Source organism: Dendrobates tinctorius, unplaced genomic scaffold, assembly GCF_039654945.1.
Source record: "Dendrobates tinctorius isolate UK_male_01 unplaced genomic scaffold, ASM3965494v1 ptg000126l, whole genome shotgun sequence".
In the NCBI taxonomy this organism is placed as follows: Eukaryota; Metazoa; Chordata; class Amphibia; order Anura; family Dendrobatidae; genus Dendrobates; species Dendrobates tinctorius.
The window spans coordinates 19,366,615-19,380,366 of record NW_027361794.1 but is presented as its reverse complement, the minus strand read 5'-3'; the positions used below and the strand labels follow the sequence as shown (position 1 = coordinate 19,380,366).

At 50.3% G+C, this 13,752-nt stretch overlaps 2 protein-coding genes across 2 annotated transcripts in view; one reads left to right on the top strand and one right to left on the bottom strand.

The window, feature by feature from the left end:
* Positions 1 to 7,200, bottom strand: part of LOC141047068 (uncharacterized) — a 58,790-nt gene extending 51,590 nt beyond the window's left edge. The window contains exon 1 of the mRNA XM_073542001.1: positions 7,159 to 7,200. Coding sequence (XP_073398102.1) covers positions 7,159 to 7,185 — 27 coding nt within the window. The 5' untranslated portion in view covers positions 7,186 to 7,200. The remainder of the gene's footprint in view (positions 1 to 7,158) is intronic.
* Positions 1 to 13,752, top strand: part of LOC141047065 (uncharacterized) — a 570,550-nt gene that overhangs the window by 473,066 nt on the left and 83,732 nt on the right. The gene's annotated exons all lie outside the window — the stretch shown is intronic.

Here is a 13,752-nt window from a genome sequence, read left to right as displayed (position 1 = left end):
CTAATCGTATTGACCTGGGAAGTGCATTCCAAAGAAATGGCGCAGCACATGTATAGTCTTGGAGACAGGAATGGGAGGTTCTGATTATTGAGGATGCTAACCTCAGGTCATTAGCAGAACGGTGGGCACGGGTAGGGTGGTAGACTGGGACGAGGGTGGAGATGTAGGGTAGTGCTGAGCCATGCAGTACTTTGTGGGTGAGGGTAATACATTTGTACTGGATTCTGGAGTGGATGGGTAGCCAGTGTAATAACTGGCACAAGGTAGAGGCATCGGTGTAACGATTGGCGACGAATATGACCCTGGTTGCAGCATTCAAGACAGATTGGAGGGGGGAGAGTTTAGTAAGAGGGAGACCGATTAGAAGAGAGTTACAATAGTCCAGACGGGAATGAATAAGAGAAACACTGAGAGTTTTTGTGGAGTCGAAAGTAAGAAAAGGTTGAATTCTAGAAATGTTTTTGAGGTGCAGATAACAAGAGCGAACCAGTGATCGGATGTGGGCGGCGACCGAAAGCTCGGAGTCAAGTATGACCCCAAGACAGCAGGCATGTTGCTGGGGAGTAATAGTAGAACCACACACGGAAATGGCAATGTCGGGCATAGGTGCATTAGTAGAGGGAGGAAACACAAGGAGTACAGTCTTTGACAGGTTCAGTTTCAGATATAGTGAGGACATGATGTTAGACACAGAATTTAGACAATTGTGGTGTTTTCTAAAAAGGCAGGCGTGATATCAGGAGAAAAAACATATACCGTATTTACTCGTGTATAAACCGACCCCCCTAATTTTGCCACGGAAAACTTAATGACTCACGTATAAGCCTAGGGTGGAAAATGCAGCAGCTACTGGTAAATTTCAAAAATAAAAATAGATGCCAATAAAAGTAAAATTAATTGAGACATCAGTAGGTTAAATGTTTTTGAATATCCATATTGAATCAGGAGCCCCATATAATGCTCTATACAAAATACACCCCATATAATGCTGCACAAAGGTTAATAATGGCCCAATAAGATGCTCCATAGAATAATATGCCCCATATAATGTTCCATAAAGGTTATGGCCCCATATGATGCTCCATAGATTATGCCCCCATAAGATGCTCCACAGATTATGCCCCATAGAATGCTCCATAGATTATGCCCCCATATGCTGCCCCATAGACTATGCCCCCATATGCTGCCCCATAGACTATGCCCCCATATGCTGCCCCATAGACTATGCCCCCATATGCTGCCCCATAGACTATGCCCCCATATGCCGCCCCATAGACTATGCCCCCATATGCTGCCCCATAGAATATGCCCCCATATGCTGCTCCATAGATTATGCCCCCATAAGTTGCTCCATAGTTTATGCCCCCACATGCTGCTCCATAGAATATGCCCCCACATGCTGCTCCATAGAATATGCCCCCACATGCTGCTCCATAGAATATGCCCCCATATGATGCCCCACAGAATATGCCCCATAGAATATTCCCCCATATGCTGCTCCATAGATTATGCCCCCATATGCTGCTCCATAGATTATGCCCCCATATGCTGCCCCATATATTATGCCCTGATATGCTGCTGCAAAAAAAAAAAAATGCCATACTCACCTCTCCTGCTCAGGACCCAGCACCTGTGATATTCACCTGTTCCCCGGTCCATCGCTGCTCACCACTGTCTGTGTGTCCTCTGTCAGTGACTGTTCAGCCAGCAGAGAGCGCGGCGCGCATTAATCATGTCACTGCGCCCCTGCTGGCTAAACATCATGGACACAGGAAGCAGCAGAAGGCGGTCAGCAGCGTGGGAATGAGGACAGGTGAATATCGCTATACTCACCCATCCTGGAACGTCTCTGCAGCCTCGCTTCTTCACTGTCTCCCTTCCTGCCTTCAGCGGTCACGTGATACCGCTCATTACCACTCATGAATATGCGCATATTCATGAGTTGAATGAGCGGTACCACGTGACTGCTGAAGGCAGGAAGGGAGACAGTAGAGAAGCGAGGGGGCTGCAGAGAGTGCCAGGACGGGTGAGTATGATCTGTGACACCCCCGCCGACCCCCAGGTATATGACTCGTATATAAGCTAAGAGGGGGACTTTCAGCCCAAAAAAGGGCTGAAAATCTCAGCTTATACACAAGTATATACGGTAATTGGGTGTCATCAGCATAGAGATGGCACTGGAACCCAAATCTACTGATTGTTTGGCCAATAGGGGCAGTGTACAAAGAGAAGAGGAGGGGGCCTAGAACCAATCCTTGAGGAACCCCAACAATAAGTGGAAGATGAGAGGAGGAGGAGCCAGCAAAAGATACAGTAAAGGAGCGGTCAGAAAGATAGGAGGAAAACCAGGAGAGAACGGTGTCCTTGATGCCGATGGAGCGGAGCATAGTGAGGAGGAGCTGATGATCCACCATGTAGAATGCTACAGATAGATCCAAGAGAATTAGCATGGAGTAATGACCATTAGATTTAGCTATTAGTAGATCATTAAAGACTTTAGTGAGGGCAGTTTCAGTAGAGTGTAAAGAGCGGAAACTGGATTGGAAAGGGTCGAGAAGAGAGTTATCTGAGAGATAGAGGATAAGACGGGAGTGGACCAGGCGTTCCAGGAGTTTAGAGATGAAGGGAAGATTAGAGACAGGTCTATAGTTAGTGGCACAGTTTTGGTCGAGGGATGGTTTAAGTAGTGGATGTATGATGGCATGCTTAAATGAGGGAAAGATACCAGAAGAGAGAGAGAGAGGTTAAATATTTTAGCTAGGTGAGGGGTGACAGCAGGGGAAAGGGACTGGAGGAGATGTGACGGAATTGGGTCACTGGTGCAAGTGGTTGGGCTAGGAGATGCAAGGAGCCTGCTTAATTCTTCTGTGACTGGTTCAAAATCAGAGAGTGAGCTAGATGCAGTGGAGGAGGAAGGAAAATGCATGGTATGGTATGAGGTGATTGGGAGATAATTTCCTGTCGGATATGGTCAACTTTTTCTTTGAAGTAATTGGCCAGATCGTCAACTCGAAGCTCCATGGTTGGGGCCTGCACTCTTGGGTTGAGTAGGGAATGAAAATGTCAGAGAGTCGTGTAGGATTATTGGACAGTGAGGTGATGAGGGTGTTGAAATAGGTTTGTTTGGCAGTGTTGTATGTTCTTAGCATAAACTTATAATGGATGAAATCTTTGGGTAGATTGGATTTTCTCCACAGACGTTCGGCGCACCTGGAGCACCGCTGCAGAAAACGTGTTTGCAAGGTGTGCCAGGGTTGTCGCCATCTGTGTCATGTTGTTCTATGTATAGGAGGTGAAATTTCATCCAGGGCACTTTGAAGTGTTTCACTGTAATGCTTCAGTGCAGAATCAGGACATGAGAGGGAGGAGATAGGAGCCAATGAAGACTGCAAGTTCTTCATAAGTTTCTGGGTGTTAATGGCCTGTATGTTTCTTTAAGTATGGACAGTGGGGGTGACCTGAGTGGCCTGGCAGTTCTTGATAGAGAATGAAAGAAGGTTGTGGTCAGAGAGCGGGAGAGGGGAGTTTGCAAAATCATCCACTGCACAAAGCTGAGAGAAGACCAAGTTGAGGGAGTTTCCGTCTTCATGCGTTGGAGAGTTAGTAAGCTGTGAAAGGCCAAATGAGGCGGTTAGAGATAAAAGGTGAGTAGCAGATGGGGAGTGGGGAAGAGCAATGGGGATGTTGAAATCGCCCATGATGATGGTGGGGATGTCACAGGAGAGAAAATGTGGAAGCCAGGTGGCAAAATGATCCAGGAACTGATGGGAGGGGCCGGGAAGACGATACACCACCGCATGGAGAAGGAGGTAATCTGACGGTGTGGACCTCAAAAGAATGGAAGACAAGTGAGGGTAGTTGAGGGATAACCTGAAAGGTATATTTTGGTGATAGGAGCAGAACAACGCCTCAATCTGCTCTATTGTCTGATCTTGGGGTATGAGAAAAGTGTAGTCGCCCATATGAAAGAGCAGCAGCAGTGGTAGTGTCTGACTGCTGGATCCAGGTTTCAGTAAGAGCCAGGAGGTTAAGAGAATTAGAATGGAAAAAGTCATGAGTGAAGGAGAGTTTGTTACACACTGAGCGAGAATTCCAAAGGGCACAATTAAAAGAGACTGAAGGCATGCAGGGAACATTAATAAGATTACAGGGGTTTCTGAGTGTAGCAGTTGGGAGGTTAAACTTACTATAACATGAGGGGCTGGGGTTGGGAGAGATGTCACCTGTGACTAGGAGAAAGAGGATAGAAAGAGTGAACAGATGGTTAAGTGATTTGTGAGTGTCTCTGATGTTGATTGATGGGACTGACTGGATCTGTGTAATTTAGCAATGTGAAGAGAGGGTGAGTGCTATACATAGGAGAGGAAAGGAGCGAGGGGCCGATATGGATGGCGTGTAAAGAGTTAATGCCAGGGCGGTGGATGTGTATGAATGCAGCGGCCAGGATATAAATTATACAAATGCATATGGTAAATATGTGTTGTAATACAAATGTCCTGGGAATACATATATATAAATGTCTTACCTAACTGCCATGTTATAACTGCCTCATACTTTGATTAAATGTACATATATGACCCCTTGCATAAATGCCTTCCCCAAGCTATGTCTGAATATATAGGATGCTGAGGGTATGTGCACACGCTGTGGATTCTGCTGCAGATCCACAGCGGTTTTGGCCCTGCGGATCCGCAGCAGTTCTTGCTGCGGTGTATTGTACCATTATTTTCAATGCAAAAAAAACTGCAGTGCACACGGTGCGGATTTTTCCTCGTGGATTTGCTGTGGTTTCCAAACCGCAGCATGTCAGTTCTTTGTGCGGAATCCGCAGCGTGTGCACACACCCTAATGCTGAGATTTTTTTTTCTCTTCTCGTTAACAATCAATCAAACTAAACTAGGACAGCAGAGCACAATAAATGTTGTGGTCAGATAAACCAGTGTCCAGGCCTACATGGATCATAAACCACTTTGAAAAGTTTCTTGACCTCACAACATAAGGGGACTAACAGAGTAAGTTAAAATAACTATATACCAGATATAAGCTTGCATAAGTTGAAAAGACATATGTAGCATTCAGGATTAACTGCTTGCTGGCATAGAATGGAGTGGATACTCGTAGAGTGGATATTAGGGGTAGTAGTCCGGTGGCTCTGGCTGACGGGATGATGAGGGATATTAGGGGTAGTAGTCCGGTGGCTCTGGCTGATGAGATGATGTGGGATATTAGTGGTAGTAGTCCGGTGGCTCTGGCTGACGGGATGATGTGGGATATCAGTGGTAGTAGTCCGGTGGCTGTGACGGGACGATGTGGGATATTAGGGGTAGTAGTCCGGTGGCTCTGGCTGACGGGATGATGTGGGATATTAGTGGTAGTAGTCCGGTGGCTCTGGCTGACGGAATGATGTGGGATATTAGGGGTAGTAGTCCGGTGGCTCTGGCTGATGGGATGATGTGGGATATTAGGGGTAGTAGTCCGGTGACTCTGGCTGATGGGATGATGTGGGATATTAGTGGTAGTAGTCCGGTGGCTCTGGCTGACGGAATGATGTGGGATATTAGGGGTAGTAGTCCGGTGGCTCTGGCTGATGGGATGATGTGGGATATTAGGGGTAGTAGTCCGGTGGCTGACGGGATGATGTGGGATATTAGTGGTAGTAGTCCGGTGGCTCTGGCTGACGGGATGATGTGGGATATTAGGGGTAGTAGTCCGGTGGCTCTGGCTGATGGAATGATGTGGGATATTAGGGGTAGTAGTCCGGTGGCTGACGGGATGATGTGGGATATTAGTGGTAGTAGTCCGGTGGCTCTGGCTGACGGGATGATGTGGGATATTAGGGGTAGTAGTCCGGTGGCTGACGGATGATGTGGGATATTAGGGGGAGTAGTCCGGTGGCTCTGGCTGATGGGACGATGTGGGATATTAGTGGTAGTAGTCCGGTGGCTCTGGCTGACAGGATGATGTGGGATATTAGGGGTAGTAGTCCGGGGGCTCTGGCTGACGGGATGATGTGGGATATTAGGGGGAGTAGTCCGGTGGCTCTGGCTGACGGGATGATGTGGGATATTAGGGGGAGCAGTCCGGTGGCTCTGGCTGATGGGATGATGTGGGATATTAGGGGGGAGTAGTCCGGTGGCTGACGGATGATGTGGGATATTAGGGGTAGTAGTCTGGTGGCTCTGGCTGACGGGATGATGTGGGATATTAGGGGGAGTAGTCCGGTGGCTCTGGCTGACGGGATGATGTGGGATATTAGGGGTAGTAGTCCGGTGGCTCTGGCTGACAGGATGATGTGGGATATTAGGGGTAGTAGTCCGGTGGCTCTGGCTGACGGGATGATGTGGGATATTAGGGGGAGTAGTCCGGTGGCTCTGGCTGACGGGATGATGTGGGATATTAGGGGGGAGTAGTCCGGTGGCTGACGGATGATGTGGGATATTAGGGGTAGTAGTCTGGTGGCTCTGGCTGACAGGATGATGTGGGATATTAGTGGTAGTAGTCCGGTGGCTCTGGCTGACAGGATGATGTGGGATATTAGGGGGAGTAGTCCGGTGGCTCTGGCTGACGGGATGATGTGGGATATTAGGGGGAGCAGTCCGGTGGCTCTGGCTGATGGGATGATGTGGGATATTAGGGGGGAGTAGTCCGGTGGCTGACGGATGATGTGGGATATTAGGGGTAGTAGTCTGGTGGCTCTGGCTGACGGGATGATGTGGGATATTAGGGGGAGTAGTCCGGTGGCTCTGGCTGACGGGATGATGTGGGATATTAGGGGTAGTAGTCCGGTGGCTCTGGCTGACAGGATGATGTGGGATATTAGGGGTAGTAGTCCGGTGGCTCTGGCTGACGGGATGATGTGGGATATTAGGGGTAGTAGTCCAGTGGCTCTGGCTGACGGGATGATGTGGGATATTAGGGGTAGTAGTCCAGTGGCTCTGGCTGACGGGATGATGTGGGATATTAGGGGTAGTAGTCCAGCGGCTGTGACGGGATGATGTGGGATATTATAGTGAATGTGGCTATGTGGAGTGGGCGGGAATGTACACTCAGCTTTATATATAAATATAATCATAATTTATTCTAACAGTAGATAGTTACTATGCCGAGCAACGCTGGGCTCTTCAGCTAGTAGAGAATAATGGAGCCTCCACCACTTACCTCCACCCGCAGAGCCGCACTCCACATATATGGCTGCTCTGTGCGCGCAGGACCTGTGATGAGGTCACAGGATGGGAGGAGTCAGGGGTCACATGATCAGGTGCCTCAGTGTATGCTGGACAGTGCTGCACTGGTTGTCATGGTGCTGGATGAAGGGAAGTTTATGTGTGAGGTAAGGAGGGGTTTACAGTGTGGATATAGCAGAGCCGTGTGTGTACAAGGTGTACGGAGCGGAGCCGTGTGTCTACGAGGTGTACGGAGCAGAGCCGTGTGTGTACGAGGTGTGCGGAGCGGAGCCGTGTGTGTATGAGGTGTACGGAGCGGAGCCGTGTGTGTACGAGGTGTACGGAGTGGAGCCGCGTGTGTACGAGGTGTACAGAGCGGAGCCGTGTGTGTATGAGGTGTGCGCAGCGGAGCCGTGTGTGTACGAGGTGTACGGAGCGGAGCCGTGTGTGTACGAGGTGTACGGAGCGGAGCCGTGTGTGTACGAGGTGTACGGAGCGGAGCCGTGTGTGTACGAGGTGTACGGAGCGGAGCCGTGTGTGTACGAGGTGTACGGAGCGGAGCCGTGTGTGTACGAGGTGTACGGAGCGGAGCCGTGTGTGTACGAGGTGTACGGAGCGGAGCCGTGTGTGTACGAGGTGTACGGAGCGGAGCCGTGTGTGTACGAGGTGTACGGAGCGGAGCCGTGTGTGTATGAGGTGTACGGAGCGGAGCCGTGTGTGTATGAGGTGTACGGAGCGGAGCCGTGTGTGTGCGTGGTGTACGGAGGGGAGCCGCGTGTGTACGAGGTGTGCCGAGCGGAGCCGTGTGTGTATGAGGTGTACGGAGCGGAGCCGTGTGTGTACGAGGTGTACGGAGCGGAGCCGTGTGTGTACGAGGTGTACGGAGCGGAGCCGTGTGTGTACGAGGTGTACGGAGCGGAGCCGTGTGTGTACGAGGTGTACGGAGCGGAGCCGTGTGTGTACGAGGTGTACGGAGCGGAGCCGTGTGTGTACGAGGTGTACGGAGCGGAGCCGTGTGTGTACGAGGTGTACGGAGCGGAGCCGTGTGTGTATGAGGTGTACGGAGCGGAGCCGTGTGTGTGCGTGGTGTACGGAGGGGAGCCGCGTGTGTACGAGGTGTGCCGAGCGGAGCCGTGTGTGTACGAGGTGTACGGAGCGGAGCCGTGTGTGTACGAGGTGTGCGGAGCGGAGCCGTGTGTGTATGAGGTGTACGGAGCGGAGCCGTGTGTGTATGAGGTGTACGGAGCGGAGCCGTGTGTGTGCGTGGTGTACGGAGCAGAGCCGTGTGTGTATGAGGTGTACGGAGCGGAGCCGTGTGTGTGCGTGGTGTACGGAGCAGAGCCGTGTGTGTATGAGGTGTACGGAGCGGAGCCGTGTGTGTGCGTGGTGTACGGAGCAGAGCCGTGTGTGTATGAGGTGTATGGAGCGGAGCCATGTGTGTGCGTGGTGTACGGAGGGGAGCCGCGTGTGTACGAGGTGTGCCGAGCGGAGCCGTGTGTGTATGAGGTGTACGGAGCGGAGCCGTGTGTGTACGAGGTGTACGGAGCAGAGCCGTGTGTGTAAGGGGATGTACGTTGCGGAGCCGTGTGTGTACGAGGTGTATGGAGCGGAGCCGTGTGTGTACGAGGTGTACGGAGCGGAGCCGTGTGTGTATGAGGTGTGCGGAGCGGAGCCGTGTGTGTATGAGGTGTACGGAGTGGAGCCGTGTGTGTACGAGGTGTACGGAGCAGAGCCGTGTGTGTAAGGGGATGTACGTTGCGGAGCCGTGTGTGTACGAGGTGTGCGGAGCGGAGCCGTGTGTGTACGAGGTGTACGGAGCGGAGCCGTGTGTGTACGAGGTGTACGGAGCGGAGCCGTGTGTGGACGGGTTGTACCGAGCGGAGCCGTGTGTGTAAAAAACATGCGAAGCGGAGCCGTGTTATGTGCAGAACCCAGTGTGTGTGCTATATATACACCCGTATACCCCCAGCTTCGGTCACAGACCCCTCTGTACGCTGTATACCCCCAGCTTCGGTCCCAGACCCCTCTGTGTATGATATGTACACCCGTATACCCCCAGTTTCGGTCGCACACACCTCTGTGTATGCTGTGTACACCCATATACCCCCATCTTCGGTCGCAGACCCCGCAGCTCTATCCCCCTGTAGAACTGACCCTGGACACACACGGTAAAACTGTGATTGTCGGCCTCTCCTCTCTCGCACATACTGTATACTGATAACATAAGATGGAGTCAGACGAACCCTCCTAGAAAACGGGAGAACAAAGTCATTACTACAGGACTGTATGAGAAAGTGATTTATTCTACAAGAAAAGCTGGGGCCACAAATGATACCCTGGGCCCCCGCGTGTTAGGACCAGACGGGGTCTTTGGCCCTGGAGAATTCTCTGCTGGCTATAATGAGACTCTGATCTCGGTCATATAAAGAGGGTTGGAGTAAAACAGAAACTGCCTGAATATGAGACCTTGTCTGATCTCTGTGTCCTGTGTAAGAACTATGGAGATAGTGAAACAAGGTGGCCTGGGGTGGTAGTACCAGCCGAGTCAACGAAGCCACAGTCAGTAGACACCCCGGGTACCTTGCACAGAAATGGACCGAACCAACACAATCCTCAGACACAGCTTGCAGTCCAACAGGGAGCGAACTTTAATAGCAGAAGTAGAATAAAGTACACTGGTTTCCTGTTCTCTCCCTAGCGATGACCACGGCCGTACCCACAACAGCCACGGTAGCTGAAACAAAGCAGTAGTCCATACACTGGAATCTGGATGCTTAAAGTCCCTTTCGGCGGGGCACCCACACAGTCCTGTGCCCGTGTTGCTGTTCTAAAGTCCCAGAGCAAAGGATTCCCTCCCTCCTGCGAGTCTGGCAATGCTCTATTGTGTCTTTCGGCCCGGGGCAATAGTTTCCCTCCCTCCTGGGAGTCTGGCAATGCTCTATTGTGTCTTTCGGCCCGGGGCAATAGTTTCCCTCCCTCCTGCGAGTCTGGCAATGCTCTATTGTGTCTTTCGGCCCGGGGCAATAGTTTCCCTCCCTCCTGCGAGTCTGGCAATGCTCTATTGTGTCTTTCGGCCCGGGGCAATAGTTTCCCTCCCTCCTGCGAGTCTGGCAATGCTCTATTGTGTCTTTTGGCCCGGGGCAATAGTTTCCCTCCCTCCTGGGAGTCTGGCAATGCTCTATTGTGTCTTTCGGCCCGGGGCAATAGTTTCCCTCCCTCCTGCGAGTCTGGCAATGCTCTATTGTGTCTTTCGGCCCGGGGCAATAGTTTCCCTCCCTCCTGCGAGTCTGGCAATGCTCTATTGTGTCTTTCGGCCCGGGGCAATAGTTTCCCTCCCTCCTGGGAGTCTGGCAATGCCCCGGCTGCGGCTACACACCTGCCCTGGCCAACATGGGCAGGCTACTGGACCTGAGCAGCATCTTCCTGCAGCCTCTTCTGAGCTACTCATCCAGCACACCTTTAACTCTTAACTGTCCCTATCCTACATACAGGCTGCAGTGAATACAATGGACATATCAGCAATTAAAAGGGAACTCACACCATGAACCAATGTCAACAACAGTGCAAGTTTTACCATATACAGCAAGAACAACGTGAACACAGAAGTCAACACAGTATATCAGGAACAGATTTATGTCAGGTGCTCGGGGCAACACAGGAAGGAGAGAGGAGAAGCACCGAGGTTCTAGCTCCAGACAGAGTGAGGCAGCCAGCGGTGAGGAGTGTTTATGGCCCCGGAGATGGCGATACTGAACATACTGCATACCGCCATCTCTGACGCCATACTTACATACTTACCTGACAGGGAGGAGCGTTGCCGCTTCTCTTCGGGGCAGGAGACCGGGGCTGGAGTGCGGGCCACGAGTGCAGTGTGTCTTCAGCAATATAGCGCGGGCCACGAGTGTGGCCAGAATCGCGCATGTGCATAGCACGATCCAGCGCCATTTTACTGAAGACACACTTGCAGTGTGTCTTCAGCAATATGGCGCCGGACAGAGCTAAAGGGCATGCGCGATTCTGGCCGCAGTCCTGCTCCGGCCACCAGCAGAACAGCGCTGGAGCACAGGAAAAAAGGGTGAGTATAAATGTTTGTTTTTTTGTGTATTTTTAATCAGGGCTGTGGAGTCGGAGTCGTGGAGTCGGAGTCGGAGTCGGTGCTCATTTTGGTGGAGTCGGAGTCGGAGTTGGAGTCGGTATAAAATGGACCGACTCCGACTCCTAAAATATATAATAAATTGGGTACAGTAATTCAATGCAGGATGTGCTGAATATTTTTTCATAGGAGTTTGGGAAAGTTATGAAATGTCCTATAAATGGCTGTTATATTCCTGATCTAAGGCTACATTCACACACAGCATTTTTCCTGTATTTTTTGAGGATACGTTTTTCAGCTGCAAAAGCTGATCATCTTTTTAAAAAACTGCATCACCTGAAAGGTTTTTGAGCTCATAGATAATGTTTTCAATAGCAAAAGCAGATTAGAAATCTGCTCTATCTATCCATTTATCCATATCTGTCTATCCATATCGTATCTGTACCAAAAAGAATGAAAACCGGGTAGTACACCAATATATATTCTGTTCTATCTAAATATCTTGATTATTGGATCATAAAAATGATTAAATGTCTGAGGTTCACATTGTACTACAATAAATTTTTCACTTAAATATAAGCAATATGTGTGGGAGTCGGAGTCTTGGAGTCGGAGTCGGTGTAAGGGAAATTGAGGAGTCGGAGTCGGAGTCGCAGGTTTGGCTTACCGACTCCACAGCCCTGCTTTTAATAGGAGTGAGGGGACCATGCATACCAGGATAGGGGAGGTGAGAGGACCATGCATACCAGGATAGGGGGGTGAGGGGGCCATGCATGTCAGGATTGGGGGATGAGTGGTACAGCATAGGGGGGGTGAGAGGACCATGCATACCAGGATAGGGGGTGAGGGGGCCATGCATACCAGGATTAGGGGGTGAGGGGGCCATGCATACCAGGATTGGGGGGTGAGGGGGCCATGCATGCCCAGGATTGGGGGATGAGGGGTACCATGCATACCAGGATACGGGGTTGAGAGGACCATGCATACCAGGATTGAGGGGTGAGAGTGCCATGCATACCATGATTGGAGGGTGAGGGGGCCATGCAGGGGGGGACACTGACAGCTTGGGGCCCCTGTGCAAGAAATGTGTCTGGGCCCCCCTCCTTTTATGGCGTCAAAGCTACATGTGTATATACATATATATATTGATATAGCCACACACATACATGTATATATATTACATAGTCTCCTTTATTACGTATATTGCTGTCCCTTACACAGTGCCCTCTCTTATGTACAGTACCGTCCCTTACACATTGAATTATATAGAACCCTGTTTTTTATTACATAGCGACCTGTCTTGTTAAGCTGTATAATGCAATGATGGCTGATGGAGCATGAGAAAGCTTCTTTTCTAATGGAGGAGCTGATGGAATGGTCGTCTGGCTGTTCCATCAGCAGTCATTTTATATCTAAAAAGAGAGGGGACTATGTAATAAAAGAGGGCGCTGTGAATAACAAAATTAACAAGAATACACTATGTAAGAGACAGCACTATACATAACAGCAGAGGAAGCTATGTAATAAGGGACAGCACCATATACAACTAGAGAGGATGGTACGTAATAAGAGACGGTGTTATACATAATAAAAGAGGACCTATCTATTAAAGTAAATGGCTGGCCACTCTCTCCAGTCCCACAAGCTCGCTGCCTCGGGGTTATCCTTGACACTGATCTCTCTTTCAAACCACATATCCAAGCCCTTTCCACTTCCTGCCGACTTCAACTCAAAAATATTTCACAGATCTGTACATTCCTCAACCAATAATCTGCAAAAACCCTAGTCCATGCCCTCATCATCTCCCGCCTTGACTACTGCAACCTCCTGCTCTGTGGCCTCCCCTCTAACACTCTCGCAACCCTCCAATCTATTCTTAACTCTGCTGCCCGACTAATCCACCTGTCCCCCCGCTATTGCCCAGCCTCTCCCCTCTGTCAATCCCTGCACTGGCTCCCCATTACCCAAAGACTCCAGTTCAAAACCCTAACCATGACATACAAAGCCATCCACAACCTGTCTCCTCCATACATCTGTGACCTCGTCTCCTGGTACTTACCTGCACGAAACCTCCGATCCTCACAAGATCTCCTTCTGTACTCCCCTCTTATCTCCACTTCCCATAATCGCATACAAGATTTCTCCCGCGTATCCCCTCTACTCTGGAACTCTCTACCACAACATATCAGACTCCCGCCTACCATGGAAACCTTCAAAAAGAACTTGAAGACCTACCTCTTCCAACAAGCCTACAACTTGCAGTAACCACCGATCCACCAAACCGCTGCACGACCAGCTCTACCCTCGCCTACTGTATCCTCACCCATTCCTTGTAGATTGTGAGCCCTCGCAGGCAGGGTCCTCTCTCATCCTGTACCAGTCATGACTTGTATTGTTTAAGATTACTGTACTTGTATGTATTATGTATACCCCGCCTCACATGTAAAGCGCCATGGAATAAATGGCGCTATAATAATAAATAATAATAATAACTAT